This window comes from Erpetoichthys calabaricus, chromosome 8 (genome assembly GCF_900747795.2).
Source record: "Erpetoichthys calabaricus chromosome 8, fErpCal1.3, whole genome shotgun sequence".
Lineage (NCBI taxonomy): Eukaryota > Metazoa > Chordata > Cladistia > Polypteriformes > Polypteridae > Erpetoichthys > Erpetoichthys calabaricus.
Window position 1 is genome coordinate 70,830,000 of NC_041401.2, and position 19,053 is coordinate 70,849,052.

Consider the following 19,053-nt stretch of genomic DNA (forward strand, 5'->3'; position numbering starts at 1 on the left):
TGCATAATACAGTAAAACTTCATCATAAAACAAAATTTACTTGCCTTTAAAAAAAAAAGCAACACACCTTTGAAGTCTTTGCCAACATAGCACATTAGTGCTTGTCCCCAAGTCGGTTTGCTGCACATTTGGGTTATATGTTAATTTACAGTGCATCCAGAAAGTATTCACAGCACATCACTTTTTCCACATTTTGTTACGTTACAGCCTTAATCCAAAATAGATTAAATTCATTTTTTTCCTCAGAATTCTACACACAACACCCCATACATGACAACGTGAAAAAAGTTTACTTGAGATTTTTGCAAATTTATTAAAAATAAAAAAATTGAGAAAGCACATGTACATAAGTATTCACAGCCTTTGCCATGAAGCTCAAAATTGAGCTCCGGTGCATCCTGTTTCCCCTGATCATCCTTAAGATGTTTCTGCAGCTTAATTGGAGTCCATCTGTGGTAAATTCAGTTGATTGGACATGATTTGGAAAGGCACACACCTGTCTAGGTCCCACTGTTGACAGTTCATGTCAGAGCACAAACCAAGCATGAAGTCAAAGGAATTGTCTGTAGACCTCCGAGACAGAATTGTCTCGAGGCACAAATCTGGGGAAGGTTACAGAAAAATTTCTGCTGCTTTGAAGGTCCCAATGAGCACAGTGGCCTCCATCATCCGTAAGTGGAAGAAGTTCGAAACCACCACGACTCTTCCTAGAGCTGGCCGGCCATCTAAACTGAACGATCGGGGGAGAAGGGACTTAGTCAGGGAGGTGACCAAGAACCCGATGGTTCCAGAGGTCCTTTGTGGAGAGAGGAGAACCTTCCAGAAAGACAACCATCTCTGCAGCAATCCACCAATCAGGCCTGTATGGTAGAGTGGCCAGATGGAAGCCACTCCTTAGTAAAAGGCACACGGCAGCCCGCCTGGAGTTTGCCAAAAGGCACCTGAAGGACTCTCAGACCATGAGAAAGAAAATTCTCTGGTCTGATGAGACAAAGATTGAACTCTTTGGTGTGAATGCCAGGCGTCACATTTGGAGGAAACCAGGCACCGCTCATCACCAGGCCAATACCATCCCTACAGTGAAGCATGGTGGTGGCAGCATCATGCTGTGGGGATGTTTTTCAGCGGCAAGGACTGGGAGACTAGTCAGGATAAAGGGAAAGATGACTGCAGCAATGTACAGAGACATCCTGGATGAAAACCTGCACCAGAGCGCTCTTGACCTCAGATTGGGGCAACGGTTCATCTTTCAGCAGGACAACGACCCTAAGCACACAGCCAAGATATCAAAGGAGTGGCTTCAGGACAACTCTGTGAATGTCCTTGAGTGGCCCAACCAGAGCCCAGACTTGAATCCGAATGAACATCTCTGGAGAGGTCTTAAAATGGCTGTGCACCGACGCTTCCCATCCAACCTGATGGAGCTTGAGAGGTGCTGCAAAGAGGAATGGGCGAAACTGGCCAAGGATAGGTGTGCCAAGCTTTTGGCATCATATTGAAAAAGACTTGAGGCTGTAATTGCTGCCAAAGGTGCATCGACAAAGTATTGAGCAAAGGCTGTGAATACTTATGTACATGTGATTTCTCAGTTTTTTTATTTTTAATAAATTTACAAAAACCTCAAGTAAACTTTTTTCACATTGTCATTATGGGGTGTTGTGTGTAGAATTCTGAGGAAAAAAATGAATTTAATCCATTTTGGAATAAGGCTGTAACATAACAAAATGTGGAAAAAGTGATGCGCTGTGAATTCTTTCCGGATGCACTATAACTTGTTCTAATGGGAAGCTATATTAAGAATAAAAAAGGTTTATAGTTTAAAATGTAATTCTAAGGGGCACTAATCCAAAAGCCATAAGTTTTCCAAAACTGATCATTTTTTTCCCCCCAAGCCAATGTTTGGCTACTGAGATGTTTCTTCTTTCGGCTGCTCCCATTAGGGGTCACCACTGCAGATCATCTTTTTCCATAACTTTCTGTCCCCTGCATCTTGCTCCGTTACACCCACCACCTTCATGTCCTCTCTCACCACATCCAAAAACCTTCTCTTAGACCTTCCTCTTTTCCTCTTACCTGGCAGCTCCATCCTTAACAACATTCTCCCAACATACCCAGCATCTCTGTTCTGTAGATGTCCAAACCAACGCAATCTCACCTTTCTGACTTTGTCTCCTAACTGTCCAATGTGAGATGACCCTCAAATGTACTTGTTTCTAATCCTGTCCATCCTTGTCACACCAAATGCACATCTTAACATCTTTAACTCTGCCACCTCCAGCTCTGTCTCCAGTTTTAAGAACATTACAACAATCTAGACGAGAACAGGCCATTCAGCCCAACAAAGCTCGCCAGTCCTATCCACTCAATTCTTTTACAAATACTGTACATTGCGTTTTGAAAGTCCCTAAAGTCTTACTGTCTACCACGCAACTTGGTAGCTTATTCCTAGTGTCTATGGTTCTCTGTGTAATGAAAACCCTCCTAACGTTTTTGTGGAATTTACCCTTAACAAGTTTCCAACCGTGTCCCCGTGTTCTTGATGAACGTATTTTAAAATAACAGTTTTGATTCACTGTACTAATTCCCTTCATAATTTTAAACACTTCAATCATGTCGCCTCTTAACCTATTTTTGCTTAAACTGAAAAGGCTCTTTTAATCTTTCTTCATAATTCATCCCCTTTAGCCCTGGAATCAGCCTAGTCGCTGATCTCTGGACTTTTTCTAGCAGTGCTATGTCCTTTTTAGAGCCTGGAGACCAAACCTGCATACAGTACTCCAGATGAGGTCTCGCCAATGCATTATGAAGCTTGAGCATAACTTCCTTGGACTTGTACTCCACACACTGTGCTATGTAACCTAACATTCCGTTTGCTCTCCTAATGGCTTCTGAACACTGTCAGGAAGTTGATAGGGTACAGTCTACTATAACTCTTAAATCCTTCTCATAAGGTGTACTCACGATTTTCAGACCTCCCATTCTTTATTCCAACCTAATATTTTTACTTCTTATGTATAATACTTTACATTTACTGACATTAAATTTAATCTGCCACAAATCTACCCAATCCTGGATGCTGTCCAAGTCCTTCTGTAATGATTTAATGGATTCCAAATTATCTGCCAACCCACCTATCTTGGTATCATCTGCAAACTTAACTAGCTTGTTATATTCCTATCAAAATCATTTATATACAGTATATTAAAAATAGCAGCAGCCCTAGCAATGACCCCTGTGAATACCACTCTTAACATCACTCAATTCTGATAATAATAATAATAATACATTTTATTTATATAGCGCCTTTCCCATGCTCAAGGTACTTCACAGAGTTTAAGAAAGAACGGCAGGGTATACAGTATATATTGTATTGTACTAAACCAGATAAATAAATAAAGAAGAATAAGATAGACTTTTTCTCTGAATTTACTAACAAAGTCTTGACATAGAGGTAAACTGAAAAAAGGGTAATAAAGTCAAGTAGAGCTAAAAGCCTTCCTGAACAGATGAGTTTTGAGTTATTTTTTAAAAGAATTCATGGAGTCAGCTGACCTGATTAATTTCGGTAGGTCATTCCAGAGTCTGGGCGCTATACAGCTGAAGGCCCTGTCACCCATGGAGTGTAGATTAATGTGGTGTACAAGAAGATTGCCAGAATCAGAGGACCTTAGTGGGCAGACAGGCACATAGTGATGGAGAAGGTCACTGATGTAGTTTGGCGCAAGGTCATTTAAGGCTTTGTAGGTTATTAGTAGAATTTTATATTCAATTCTGTAAGACACAGGGAGCCAGTGAAGGCGAAGCAGGATGGGTGTTATGTGTTTGCTGCTGCTGGTCCGTGTAAGGACTCTTACAGCAGAGTTTTGAATAAGCTGGAGCTGTGATATAAGATTGGAAGGGGCACTTGCCAGTAGGGAATTACAATAATCGTTGCAGGATGTGATAAAAGCATGGACAAGTTTCTCAGCATTAGAGAAGGAGAGGAAGGAGCGAACACGTGCTATGTTACAGAGGTGAAAGTAAGAAAGTTTCTTAATGTGATTTATGTGGGCGGAATAAGAAAGGGAGGAATCAAAAATGACACCAAGATTCTTTGCAGTAGAGGTAGGTCTGATGAGATCACCGCCAAGATTGACTGGGAAGGAGCTCATTTTATTAAGTTGCACTTTAGTTACAATATGCAGAAGTTCAGTTTTGTTGCAATTTAATTTTAAAGAGTTCTGCTCCATTCAGGTTTTAATTTCACTGAGGCAGGTTGTGAGCTGAGAAAGCTCTGATGAAGTTCCACTTTTAACACTGAAATAAAGTTGAGTATCGTCTGCATAAAAATGATAACCCAGTCCAAAGCTATGAATAACGTGGCCAAGGGGAAGCATATAAATACAGAAAAGCAGAGGACTGAGGACATACAAAGCCCTGTGGAACTCCTTGTATGACTGGCGCTGTGCTGGACCTGCTGTTGCCAAGACTAATAAACTCTTACCTATCAGTCAGATAGGACTTGAAGCACTGGAGGGCAGTGCCAAAGATACCCAGCATGTTCTCCATTGTGGAAAGTAAAATGTCATGTCTGACAGTGTCAAACGCTGCACTGGGGTCTAACAGAATTAATATGCTGGTTTGTCCGGAGTCTGCAGTCATAAGCTAATCATTGGTTACCTGTAGCAGAGCAGTTTCACAGCTGTGCTGTGCTCTGAAACCAGACAGAAAGGGTTCCATCAAATTATTAGAAGTTAAGTAGTTGGTGAGTTGGGAAGCTACAACACGCTCAAGAACTTTTGACAGAAAAGGTAAGAAGGAAATAGGCTGAAAATTGTTAAGATTGTCAGCATCAAGACCAGACTTTTTTAATATTGGGGTTACAGAAGCGGTTTTAAAAGTGAGCGGCGCAAAGCCAGTGTCAAGGGATGAGTTTATTATTGTTGTAATAGTCAGGATTATGGCATGAAGGCAGGATTTAAGTAGTGTGGTGGGGATGGGGTCAAGTACACAAGTAGACGGCCTAATCTTACAAAGCAGGTCATTAACAAAACGAGATGTGACTGGTGAGAACTTAGAGAAGGAGCTGGATGGAGTTGGAAAACATGGAAAGATATAAACAGATGGTGTATTTGTTAGTTGAATTATTTAGATCTTTAAATTTGTTATAGAAAAAGTGGAGGAATTTCTCAGACTTCAGTAGAAAAGGTAGTTGGGCCAGATGCGAGATGGAGTAGTTTATTAACTACAGAGTAAAAAACCCTTGGGTTATCGTGGCCACTTTCTATTATTCTGCCATAATGGATGTTCTTGGCAGCAGTTAGTGCTTCTGTGTAAGCTCTTTGGTGGTCAGAGAAATCCTGGATGTGCACGGTGAGGCCAGACTTACGTGACATTCTCTCAAGGCATCGGCCAGCTGCTTTCATAAATTGCCATTCTGAATTATACCAAGGAGCTGAACGCTTTAAGGAAACCTCCTTATGTTTTAAAGGAGTTGTTTTATCTAATGCTGAATGAAGGGCTGTGTTATAGTGGTCAACAAGACTATCTAGTGTTGATGGAATAGGTGAAGACAGTAAAAGATCAGAAATGGATCCAGAAAGGATAGAGGGACAGATATTTTTAAGGTTTCTGTAAGAAATTTGTCATTTACAGGTAAGAGGAGGGAGAGGTAATGAGACCGTGAAAAGTACTGCTTTATGGTCAGAGAGTCCCAAATCAGTGCTGTACATGTTGGCAACAGATGGTCATATACTGGACTTGATCTGTACATCTGGACTAGCAGAGTAGGTGGGAAAAATCAACACGTTATGTCAAGTCAAAACAGTCCAATAAGGATAGGAATTCATTTCTCAGTTTAGACGTGGGGATGTCAACATGGATGTTGAAATCACCAAGAAGAATGATTCTCTGGGAAAAGGAACTTAAGTGGGTTAATAGTTCAGGCAGATCAGATAAGAAGGATGCATTGTATTTTGGAGGACGATAAAAAACAATGAGTAAGACGGGACCCGATTCCGTTATTAGTTTAAGAGCCAGTGATCTTTTCATTCGCAGCCCGGCAGTGACCTGACCCGCGATGTACATATTTTGGGCGCCAAAAAATACCGTTGCCTTTTAGGATATTCCAGTCTGACCATTTGCTCTGGACAAACGGTTTAATATGAAGGAGTTTGTCACAAAAGAGTATTTTAGCATGGTACTGAGCAATACTTATCTGATAGCAGTAGAGACGCAGCACAGCTGAGCCGGTGAGACGGGCGGGTGCGTGCTGCAGAAGAGCGGCAATAGCAAAGCAGCAGAAGGCATAGCAGGATTTGGAGGTTCCAAACAGAGCCACAAACAAGTAACACTGGGTACTACAGGCGTGATCACCTCAGAGCCACAAGCCAGGTGGGTGTGAACATCAGATCAGTTCTTAGTCATAAAGCACAATAAAATGAATCGAGAGCAGACCAGCATAGCAACTATAATCAAGGAGACAGATCCTCCCAGGCTCCTAGAGCACCAGGTACAAAGAAATGTTCGTAGGTCTCATCCTGTGATCCACAGATTCAGTTGTTCCCATTCAAGGTAAAGTCCATAAAAATTAATCCAAATCCATACAATTTGAGTCAGCTGCATCCACGAACTATACATACAATAAAAAAATAAAGTAAAAAAAGTGCAGGATTAAGGCAAATGTCACGAAAAGTGTTGAGGAGTGGCAACAGCATTCGTGTGCCAGCGTCCCCTCTGTTGTCTACTTGATAAGGTTCTTCGCGCCATCACTTGTGTCTGAGCCAATTCTGCACCCATCTAAAAGCATCACCCTGAACTCCCACTTTTTAGTTTGATGCCCAACCTGTCGTGTGGCACCTTATCAAATGTTTTCTGAAAATCAAAATTCGTATGCTCCACTTTGATCATATCCTTTTGTTGCTTCCTTGCAGAATTCCAGCACATTAGTAAAACAACCTCCCTCTTCTGAACTTATGCTGACTGCTCAGAATAACTCCTGTGCTTGCCATGTGCTGCTCAGTCTTATCCTTAATTCCTTCCATTTATTTTCCTGTGATGCAGGTTACGGTTACTGGCCTATAGTTGCTTGGATCTGCCCCCTCACCCTTTTTATATAATGGAATAACATTTGCCATTTTCCAGTCGTTCGGAATCGCCCCAGTAAGCAGCGACTTCCTAAAAATGTGTCAAGGGTTTATTTTACATACACACACATAGGTTTGTATGCATGTATGTACTAGCCTCATTAAGAACTCAAGGGTAAATATCTGCTACTGGTGATTTGTTTAATCTGAGCAGTACTTCCTCTACAATTTCCAAGTCCTTCACTACCTGTGTAGTAGTCCCATTTATCACTGGGAAGTTATCCACATCCCCACTTGTGAAGACCTCAGAAAAATACATGTTCAGTGTGTCTGATATGTCACCATCTAATTTTTTTTTTTTTTTTTTTTTTAATTCCCCTTTATTATTCCTGGTGCACTTAACCTTCTCCTTGACTGTTCTTGTACTACTAAAATACTGAAAGAATCTTAGGGTCATCTTTTGCCTTATCTGCAACTTTACCTCCAACTATCCTTCAATGACTGCCCTAATGTCCTCCTACACCCTACAATTCACTTTGGAGTAATTACGCTCATGTCTTAACATTCTCTCCCTCATGTGTGTGTATATATATAAAAAAACCCTCAACTGTTGCCACACTTAAAAAGGTTATCCCAGTCTATCTTCCAACTTTGCCGCATCTGTCCTAAAAAAGTTAAACTTAATTTTAGTCTTTGCATCTGCATGAACACTGAGAACTTGCAAAACTCACTTTTTGGTCAGTGCTGTTGTCTCCAACTCCTAAAACACAGCTGGTTTCACTAGTCTTCTACACCTTCCCTTTCACTCATGCTAGTACCCATCTGTCACAAATCACTCCTGCCACTCTTCTGCACATGCACACTCTGTTAATTCCAGCTTTTTAAACTCCCAACTTCACCAACTCTACTCCCTGCATCCCTATTCCTCCACCCTCCCTCACATTCACACATATTCTGTCTTGATTTCTACTGATCATTCATTAGAGCATATGTTCACCGCTACGGAGTCTCCTTGACCTGCTCCCTACGGATCACAATGGCACCCGCAAACATAGTCCATGGGTCTCCGGTCTAATCTTGTGTCAAACTGTCCATCACCATTGCAAATAAAGGGCTCAGAGCTCATCCCTCCTCTACCTTGACTACCGTTACTCTAACCAACGACCTCATCACTGCTACACTTCCCTCTTCCATACTTCTCTGCCACTCCAGACTTCCTCATTCAGTACCACAACTCCTCTATAGGCACCCTGTTACATGCTTTCCTCCAAGTCGACAAAGATGCACTGTAACTCCTAGCCTTCTCCATCAACATGCTCCAAGCAAACATCTTTAGTGCCCCTTCTCAACAGGAGATTATATTGCGGCTCACTAATCATCACCTCCCTTCTTAACCTAAAGTCCATGCCCCTTTCCCATAACCATGCTGTAGCTTATGAATTTTATACCTCAGTCATTACTTCAATTCCACACCTCCTTTTTAAAAATCCGTACCAGTACATCACTTCAAACATCCTTACTATCCAAGATTGCATTAAACAACTTGGTTAAAAACTCCACTGCCATCACTCCCTAAACCTGCCTATGCTTTCAGAGCTAGGGCACCTAGAGCAACAGCCTTCCCCAACCTTCTCATTTCTCAGCCTCTTGCCATCTGCTCAACACCTTACTTGTGTTTCCAGCTTTATCACCCTAACCTGCTGCACATCTTTCCCATATTGGTCCTGCTCTCTAGCCAATATGTACAGGTCCTTTTCTCCCTTAGTTTCCAACCCCTCCTATAACTCAAGCCTTTTCTTTAGCCTTCACCTTTCTCATACTCCTGCATCTTACTATCCTACTTAAAACCTCTTCCTCTGTACTTCCATTCCACCACCACCACATTTCCTTCCCTCTGTCTAGATGTCATCCTTACTACTTCTACTATAGTTGCCCAGCTATCTGGTACCTCTTCACTGCCAGTCTTGCTTCCTTCTGAACTCTGCCTTCCATTCCTTTTTCAAACTGCCACCATTTGATCCTTGGATATCAAGAGGTGGAGTGTGGACAGAGCCAAGATTATCCTACCCACCAGGATACTATGCAGCCTGCAAAGTGGTGGCAGGAGAAAACAGTTGGGCAGCAATCTCCTTCAGGCTGACCTGCCTAGGCAATATTTACCTGTGTGCATCTTTCTCCTCTTATACACCACTCTCTGTTCCTCAGTCTTAATGACTTCAGTCATACCTACCCTTCTTTGCTCTCTTGGGTACATTCTCCATCCAGCACACTAGAAATCTCTCCATTGCAGACCCAACATGTGAGGCATATGCACCAACATTCACTATCACACCTTTAACTTCATAATCCGCTCAAAAACCACACATAGTTCCTTCAGGATAACCCCTACCCCATTACTCCTTCCACTCCCAACCTAACTCCCCTTCCATCTGGTCTCTTGCACTCCATATCAACCTTCCTCCCCCCTCATATCAGCTACCTCCCTCCCCCTTACCACTCCTATTGCCAACATTAAGTTCCTACCCTCACCACCTTCCCCTGATGCACACCTAAAATCTGTCAAGATTAGCCTAGCTTCCACCAGGAGCCTGTTGGCAGATGGTATCCATGGTTAACCCAGGCCTGACTGATCCAGTAATTAAATCTGGACTGCTGCCTACATTTATCCAGCAAAATTTTACACGGTCCTTCCCGACAACCCTCTCCATGTATCTGGGCTTGACTAGTGCAAAGTCACACTGGTTTGTGGAGCCCACCCACACCCTAAAACACCAACAACCCTTTAAAACAAACCCAGGAAGGTTAGGCGTTAGCCAAAATTCCTTTTGGCTAGCCCCAGTACCACACCTTTTTCAAGAGATCTCTACACCAATGGCGATGAAAGTTCCAGACCAAAACTTAAACCTCAAATTATTGGTCATTATATGCATGCACCAACCCTTAAGGAATTAAAGTGTTAATGGACTATAGAACTAGGACACTACACAAAATGAAAAACTGAACAAGTCTTTATTGTTTTAGGGGAATATAAGTGGAGGTCTTCCTTCTGTAGATCAGAATTGGAGTGGCAACAGCTACTGCCACCACGGTCACCATTACCAGCACTATCCAAGGATTGCTTCTTACGAACCCTGCAATAAGACCCAAGGGCAAGTTTGTCATGTCCATTCAAGAAGAGACCATTCAGATTTCATCACCCACTTACAGCTCTGATATACACTTTCATCTTCCTGGAAAACAATGGGTCCACTGTGGGTCAGCTTTAAATCCCTCATGAAGTCCACATTACGTATGTGCCCTGTAAGTAAATGTAGGCAAAGTTTAATGCATTGAATTATGCTACTCTACAGTGCTGTTTGGGGGGGGGGGGGGGGGGGGGGAGAACACAAAAGAATTGGAGACAAGCACTAGCTTACTTGATTTAGTAATACAGGTAGTTGTGCAAGAATCTTCAGCAGAAGGGTAGCAAGCTGCTGCACTACAATACAGATAGATCTGCAAATAATTGCAAATGGTACATGCATCACAAAGTGGCAATTCTAGCACTTCAGAATGCTGAAGGTTTAGACTTAATTCACTTACAGGATTTTGAGATCCCTTCTTCAGAACATGATCAATAAATGTAAACATTCTTAGCACAAACCGTTTGATCTGCTTTGGGAATTGCACCCCTGTAGTTGCAGTTACAGGGATAGTCAGAGTCAAATATGGGTCATCGTGGTAAGAGCATCTGCAAAAAAAAAAAAAAAAAAAAAAAAAAAAAAAACACCCCATTTGCTAAAAGCCACCAAGAATAGTACTACAATATGGTTTCAACTTACCCATTTTCAAGAAGGTCCCAATGAGGCTCACTATATGGGCTAGGTGTGGAGGTTGCCCAACAGTTATCCAAGACCAGGGTAATATTAGGGTCAGTTCTCCCCAACAGAGCAACCTCAACATATACAGGTTGTTGCAGCAACTTTGTTATAGGGTAATCCTGAGTGGTGTAGTAAGACCCATAAGACTCCTCTGCAAAAGGATTAGTTATGCTAGATGCTTATTCTACAGGCAACAAATCTCAATTCCATCAATAAGAAAACCACCCCACACAAGTTACACCAGCAGAGCTTCCAAGTGGAGGAAGCATTCCATTGTATTCTATAAATTAACTAGGTCACTTAATTCCTTAGAATAGTTTGTCCTCCGTCTCATTGGGAGATTTACCCAAATTTTAGGTTAAATACAAGGGTAAATTTTAGGTTTCTATGCCACCCATAACTGAAGATTTACTGATGGGACAATACAGCACTCAGACTTCAGGCCTGAGGGTGACCAATTGGAGCCTTAAAGCTTGCTTACACTTAATCAGTTTAGTCCCGAGATACTCGGCCTTAAATATGCAGATTTAAATTCACTAGCTCAGATAGCATGTACTGCTGCATAAAAGGGGATGCAACCGAGACACTGCAAGCTTGTGTTCTTAAGTCACCATTTCTAATGAGTTGGGTTGAAGAGGACTCCTAGGAAGTTGACACCTACTGTATTAGATGTAGACACACTAAAAGGAATCCAATTAGAAATGGTACAATTTGACAATCAGAGTCCATTTACATATTAGTGATCCAACTACAGAACCTGTTCAACTCCACAGTTGAAAAGCTCCAGGTTTTTAGAGTGGCAGAATAGCAATGTGCATTGTGAATGGTAGGTATAAATCTAGTTTTTGCTGCAGTAACTTTCTAGAGAAGGGTGCTCAGTCTTTGACTACCCATCTTTGGGTCATTACTTTGTCTCCAACTATGCTAGGATCATCTGTATCAAATAACGACTTGTCCATACAAGTGACAGATTTCCAAATTAACCTCATGTTTAAAGCATTAAGCAGCTACTAGAATTTGACATGAAAGGACCATCTTCAATAAAGAGTATTAATTGCTATCCATCAATGGCAGACACTGCTGAGGCAAGCTGGTCTTTAGAATCAAGTGTCACTTTAAAAATTCTAGTCAGACCAGCAATCTTGTACCTTTTGCAATCCTGAGCTCCATGCGGAGAGGTCCTTGATCCATTGCAGGCAATGGTGGAGCAAGTGTGAAAACCTCAAGTTGTGCAGGCATAAACATAGCTGCTGAAAAGTTGCAACGGACAGTTAATCTAAAAAGATTAAAAAAAGGCTAGTTGGTAATCTAGCATTTGCACTGGTGTTTATGCTTAACAGATACAGAACTGCAACTGTATGGTGTTAGACCCTAAAAATATAACCAAGTTTAAAGTCAGTCTATACTTTGCATTTACCTGTAAGTAGTGTCCCGGGTAATACTACCATACTTTCCATGATCTATGTTCATATTCCCAGTTACTTCAGTCTCATACACAAGGTTATTCCCCACCATCTGAGATGTGTAGGACAGACTTAAGTTAAGTATCACTTGGAAGATAAGGTTCATGCATGGGTCCCATTAATTCCCCAGTTACCTTCAGCTCAGTTCCACATGCATCCAGTGGAAACTTGAACAGTAAGAAGCTGGGATTCTGGATAACAGGATTGCAAGGTGGATCAGTGCCACCACTTAAACTGACTGAATCTAGTAGGAGTGCTGGTTTGGTTACATCCTTATTGATCACAATCACCATGTTACCATCTTGCGTGCATTCAGCTTTTTCTGAAATACAAGAGTGCAAATTGCTACAATTTACCAAGCCACCACTTTCAAAGTCTACCATATTGTAGTAGCATCACATGGAAGATTTTCTTTTCTTGGAAGACCCATGCGAGTCAAATTCAAGTACTGCCCCTCACCTGCAATGGACAAAGGCAGAGGGCATAAATGTAGACATTTCCATTATACTGTGTAGCTCTGGTATTAAGGCTCTCATTCCAAGCAATTACATTCAGTCAACTCACCCTGGTTTGAGTAGTAACAGGATGTGTTCATAAAGGAATCAAAGCAACACCCTTTGGCCACACATTCCGTCTCATTTATGCCAGTATCTCCACAAGGAACAGCATCTGAAGCTTGAATGTCACAGCTGTATAGTGCTAGGTCTCCTAAAGACATTCTACTTGTAACTGTAAGTGGAAATTGTAAAATTCTCATTAAAACCCAAAGTATCTAACATAGCTAACAAACAAGGAACCATTCCTTACTTGGGCAGTTGACAGGAACATATTCTGTCACATTGAGACTTCCATTAACAGCTTTACTTTCTATGCATATTTTCAAGACAAGATATCCTGAATTCTAAGAATGGAAAGTTAACCAAGTGTCAAGAAAGGGTTAAGTTGCCATGCTTAATGTGAAATTGTGATGCCTTAAAAGCAAAAACTTTCTGGACCAATTGGTGCACACTTACATTAGGCTGCCAGCATGAAGAATTGTAAAATATATAGAGAGAATTCTGACCACTGCTCCCACAATTGCTAGGAATATCTTTGGCAGCTGTCCAGGAACCATTAGTAGCTACAGAGAGACAGATGCAAAGTGCTTGAAGGGCACACATTCTGCAAGTTAAGCCAGATTTATATATAAAATATAAGTTATATGGCAACAAATGCTGCCCACAAGGATCTCTGGTGGAGGTGGCAAAGAATTTAATTCAACTAATAAAATTTACAGTACCCATAAATGCAGATAGTTAATTAACTTAATCACACTTAAACAGGCTTTTTTGCTTTGCATTACACAATAGGTTAAAAAAAGTTAGAATTAGGCAATGCCCAACTTATCACTCCCAGCCGGTATTCAGACAGTCTTCCCAGCACAGATTTACAACTTCATTGCTGGTTTCACTGATAAAAAAAAAACAAAAAAAAAAAAAACAACACTGGACATAGAGTTGGATAAGGACCCCTTGTCCTGTATCATACCATGACCAACAGCAGGAAGAACCAGCTGTATCACAACACCCAGGCAAAGTTTTTTTTTTTTTTTTTTTTAAACTAATTGACGAGATAGTGATGAAATCAAACCTTCCAGCTGACTGTGGCTGGGAATAGTCTGCTTTTGATGCTTGGGTCGATTCTTTGGCACAGTCTGCATCACAAGTTAACTTAGTTGACTGGTAGTTCTTGCTTCTTGATGGAAGACCTTGGAACTTGCAATAAGTTGCAGCTACAGTGCTCAACCAAGGATTACACTGGTGCAGACTGGGAAGCTGAAAAGGTCGAAGGATTTAAAAACTTTGGGTGGCAGTCTGGGTACCGATAGCAATAAAGCTGGATATTGGGTACATGTGCTACATGCCTGTTCTGCTCTCCAAGAGTGCCATGGACATTGTGGGGGTGGGAGAAATCCTGTGACACCCATTTGTCACTTAATGGGACAAAGCACAACCTATACATTTTAAATGGAGTAAACTGAAGGCTGGGGTTTGTAGATGAAAATTTGAATCCCAGAAGAGATTCATCCATTTTCCAACCCACTGAATCCAAACACAGGGTCATGGGGGTCTGCTGGAGCCAATCCCAGCCAACACAGGAAACAATCCCAGGCAGGTTGCCAACCCACCACAGGACACACACCAAGCACACTAGGGCCAACTTAGAATTGCCAATCCATCTAACCTGCAGGTCTGTGGAAGGAAACCCGAGCACCCAGAGGAAACCCATGCAGACACGGGGAGAACATGCAAGATCACAATACTGTAACAGAGAGAATAGATTATAGAAAGCATTACACTGATGAATCATACTGAAAGTCATAGGGGGTTGCAAGACAAGTAGAAATACCAAAGCATAAAGGAAAAATTAGAATAAGGTTAGAACTGCAACACTGTACAGATACCATGCCACATTCAGAAAATTTGTGCAGCCACTCAATAGCAATATAGGATTTTAAATTGACAAGTGGAGGCCATTATACACACATTTATTCATGAGGCACCAAGCGCTCTGCATGAAAGCAACTGTTGAGTTGCTTTCCTTTCAAAGCTCAGAAAACTCACTTAAACATGGTCATACCACAATGCCTTGCACCATCAATGGATTAAAGAGAAGGGAATACCAGCAAGGAGGCATTGGTGGAGGTTGGGGAGAGATGCAAGATTCTAATGTTTCAGTATAATAAAAAAAAAAAAAAAAAAATCAAAACCACACCAACCTTACTCTGACATGCAGTTGTCAAAAAACAAAACATGTACACAATCTCCAAAGAAACCACTTCATTGCCAACAAGGTCTACTCAAATCAACCTATAAAATGGTAACCATTTCATGGTTAACACATTAACTGATGGAATAGAAAATTCTCCCAACTATGTGACAACTTATCAGTTAAGCCAAGTCTTAGAGGAGAGAGAAAAAACTGCAAGTTTTGCTTAACAATGCATTTATATGGTTTGATACAATTTACACATCAGGAACAAATGTTATCCAATATCATTAGTACAAACAAGTCAGTGTTAAACTGACCATTAAGATTTGAAACTCCTCTATAAATTTGAGAATTTTTTTCTACATCATTTTAGATTGCAAGGGTGCAATACTTCAGCACAGCTATTAAGAGTTACAATGTTCATATTTGCTTTTATATGCAAGGGATTTCCTTATCTACCACATTAGTAAGAGATTAAGAAAAGCTTATTAACCGGGTGCTTATAGTGGACTTGTCCAAGCATTAAAGCCACCCTAAATGTCTCCCAGTCCAAGCGGTTTATGCCCCTTTCTGAATCATTTTCAGTTACCGCTTAATGCAAATGAGCCACTTAGCCTAGCATTATAGGCGCACTCCCACAGTCCGAGCCAGGTCTATTTAGCAGTTGAACTACAATACAAACAATTGCGAGATAGAGAGTCCCCACCCCAAAAATTCAACATACTGCATCAGTTATTAATGACTTCTAAACTCAAAGCCCACAAAAACGACCCAAAGGAGGACTTACCCTGAACGTAGATAATAGATGGCAGCCCCTGATGCGCCGCCGCTGTAACGGTTACCTGAATTACGGAAGCGAGGCACACGACGTCAGCCTTTGCGACCCCCCGGTCGCCGGAGATGTCCAAGTTAACTAGAAAAAGCGCAAACAACGCAGCGAGTACACGCCGCCCACAAAAACGATCAAACCCCATCGCTGCGAATCGTTGCGTTGTCAAGAAGCCCGTCGGCCACTCTTTTAAAGTGGAGCACCGGGCATTCTGCGCACAGCGCGCGCCAATTAAGAAAATGAATGCCGGGATTTTCATTGGGCCAGCCGAGTCTCATGAAGGCGGCATCCTTACACCGCCAATTGCACCAGCACACTTGGGAAGCATGAAGGCTCGAGTGGACCCGCGACCTCTGTGAGAAAAGAAAATAAACAGAAAAGACTGGAAATGCCACCGTGAAAAGTTTTAAGGCTCGAGGTTCATCGGGTCAGCGTTTGGATTTCTGGCTGACATTACGTCTAAACACTAGTTGTTTTGGTAATTGTGCATTTATACCCGTTGTGTTTACTAATAGATACACAAAGCAGCGCCCTGTAAATGTGTGTGATTTCTACTGCGTGTATGCTGTCCTTCCGTTTTTTCAAATTAATGAAAATGTTTCATTTTTTTGCGTTTAGGACAGGAGTCCACAGGCTGGAAAGTCCTCCCTTACTGAAGGAATGAAGAGTCACAGGTAACTCCATGGCTGTTTATTTAATAACAAGTTTATAACATTTATTGGATTATTTTCTTAGTTACTGGAAAATCTTCCATCCATCCATCCATCCATCCATTTTTGAACTGGTTATCCAGTGGCATCTGAGTGTCAAAGTCCATCCTTGTGGTATCAAGTGCAACAGACCTGGCAGTGGCTGCATATGTTCTCCCATATTAGGCCATTAAGCATTAGCAATAATAATGGGAGCTTTAGTAAAAGTGCTTAAAAGTGTTTCCTACTGGATAATAGAAGATTTAAGCAAGACATTGTTCAATGGAAAAAAAGGTTAATGTACATAAGACACATTAGTGCAAGTGTGACTTTAGGGCTAATTTTTGTTTCCCCCATATGCACTGTACAATGCATGCACATCCGGGCACCAGCTACACAAATTAAACACAGTACAATAAAAGTGGTAATAGTCAATAGACAAAGCAGTGGAAGCATTTATAGTGCAAATGCCAAGAGTATAACGGAAATGCATAAATCATATAGTGAGATTAAAACATTTAAGCCAAAAACAGTATGCAATACAGATCTCATAATTCAAAGGTTGGATAGAGTTGTTGTGAGGAAATGAGGTAATGGACTGGAAGAAGTCTAACTGCCAGAGGATAAAAACTGATCCAATCCTTTAAAGTTAAAAGAGATATCAGAAATGTCAGAATGTATCTAGAAAAGTATACATGTATTATAAAAAATGGAAAAGTTAACCCTGCTAGATTCTTAGCATGTCTTAATCAGTAAGAGAGCAGTCAGTCTATCTGCACTGATAAGTGGCAAAAACATAAGGGAGCACATACATTTTTATATCATTTTCAAACACTTAAATCTAGTTCATTATCACAGGAGCAGAAAACTATCAAAGCAGCACTTCATGCAAGGTGGGAACTATTCCTGGACTGTGCATCAGTTGTTTTCAAAAATATTTTTTTTATTGTGACCAGTAGTCTCACATGCAGTACAATATTACAAAGTAGAAAATCAAGGAACTGTATCAATGGCTGTAAAAGTGGTTTAAATAGAAAGAAACATGTTAGGACATTTTTCCAGATTGTGGGATGTGTCTCCGGTATCAGTGTGGGGGATGCTACTTGGGCGGATATGTGGCAGATGAAGTTTAATGCAAATAAACATAATGTTTTACACACAGGCATTAAAATATGAGATTTATTTAAACAATAAAGGAAGGTATAAAACTTGAATGCATGTCCATTGGAAATTAGGACATGTCAATTGTCTAAAGTCAAGCATGTAAAGAAGCAGTTAAGATGGCTAACAATTAGCAGTGAAGACTGAAGTTCAGTGCATCACTGTGGTATGTGTATTTAATATGCTTTGCACTCATCTAAATATCCTGCTTATGAAATATGAATTATACTGCATACTCCTGCAGGATCTGGAGACGGTAACAGCCAGAGCACCGTCCTAGATCACCTCAGCTGACTGCTGTATTCATCTCTGTTGGCTTTTCATCTTGCATCCCCCAACCAAGCCCATTTGTGAATGAGATATACTTTAGTACAAGTATAAATGTGTTATTTGTGTCATGATTTATTTGTGGTGTTGATTTTGTTGCCATTGTGTCTTTGAAGCAGCACTGTAAGTGGAACAACCTTTTCAGTGTGATTCCCAGCACTAAACCTGGTCCATATGAGGAACTAGTACTCCTAGCTGGACACAAGGGTGTTGGGTTAGAAAGTATACTGTTTTGCATACAAGAGTTTTATTGTCTTTCCAAAGAGTTTCATTCTTAAGATGTATAATACACCTTAAAGGCAGTATTATCATAGGGCTAATGGAACTCGCCAAGTTCTTTATTGGTTGGCCTACTACTGTATACTAAGCTGAACACACATGTAGAAAGACATACACACATATAGATATAGTACGTAGGCTATGCAGACATCACTAATAATCAGTGCTTATCACTCCTCAGTACTTGACATGGAGACTCACTAGATTCAGCATGAACAACACATGGGTGTTCCCAGAAATAACCTAGATCTAAAGGTTGACACACCATGGTCCCCAAGAATAATTTACACACATGGAGGCTGATGCACCTTGTGCAGTGCCACCTACCCATCCATGAGGCATTACTTCCGCTTTGCTGCCCTTTGCTGGGGGCCTCCTCACCCTCAAACCCCCTTTATAGTAGCCCTGTGAGAAAGAAGGTGGCATCTACCCAGATGGTGTAGTTAGTACATGGTGGGGTGGGGGGCATATAATATTAAGAAAATGAAACTTTAAGAGTACAAGAAAAAAGTTTAATACAATGTAGGTATATTCAATTGAATATAGAGTTTCTTTAAAATAAGTTTTGTCATATTTTTTTGTGTAAGAGGATGACACTATAGAAACATTATTTCAGAAACATAAACAGCC

The 19,053-nt window shown here is 41.1% G+C and overlaps 2 protein-coding genes across 2 annotated transcripts in view; one reads left to right on the top strand and one right to left on the bottom strand.

Annotated features, from left to right (window-relative positions):
• Positions 1-10,056: 10,056 nt before the first annotated feature.
• On the bottom strand, positions 10,057-16,153 carry LOC114656687 (zona pellucida sperm-binding protein 4-like). The gene is made up of 12 exons (XM_028808321.2): positions 15,926-16,153; positions 13,401-13,507; positions 13,195-13,288; positions 12,952-13,116; positions 12,522-12,709; positions 12,342-12,439; positions 12,073-12,200; positions 10,886-11,075; positions 10,647-10,794; positions 10,481-10,559; positions 10,270-10,362; positions 10,057-10,195 (listed from the first exon to the last, which is right to left on the bottom strand). The coding sequence occupies exons 1-12, from the start codon at positions 16,110-16,112 to the stop codon at positions 10,074-10,076; spliced, it is 1,599 nt and encodes a 532-aa protein (XP_028664154.1). The 5' UTR covers positions 16,113-16,153; the 3' UTR covers positions 10,057-10,073.
• Positions 16,154-16,206: 53 nt separating this feature from the next.
• The window catches only part of cenpv (centromere protein V), a 30,363-nt gene continuing 27,516 nt past the window's right edge, over positions 16,207-19,053 (top strand). The window contains exons 1-2 of the mRNA XM_051931233.1: positions 16,207-16,305; positions 16,586-16,641. Coding sequence (XP_051787193.1) covers positions 16,207-16,305; positions 16,586-16,641 — 155 coding nt within the window. The remainder of the gene's footprint in view (positions 16,306-16,585; positions 16,642-19,053) is intronic.

Bases quoted from the DNA above. Each gene is read 5' to 3' on its own strand.
- LOC114656687 (XM_028808321.2), bottom strand. From the start codon at position 16,112: ATGGGGTTTGATCGTTTTTGTGGGCGGCGTGTACTCGCTGCGTTGTTT. The intron at 13,117-13,194 runs GTAAGGAATGGT...TTCCACTTACAG, and splicing joins TGTTCCTGTCAACTGCCCAA to TTACAAGTAGAATGTCTTTA. The intron at 11,076-12,072 runs GTACAAGATTGC...ATCCTTTTGCAG, and splicing joins GGAGCTCAGGATTGCAAAAG to AGGAGTCTTATGGGTCTTAC.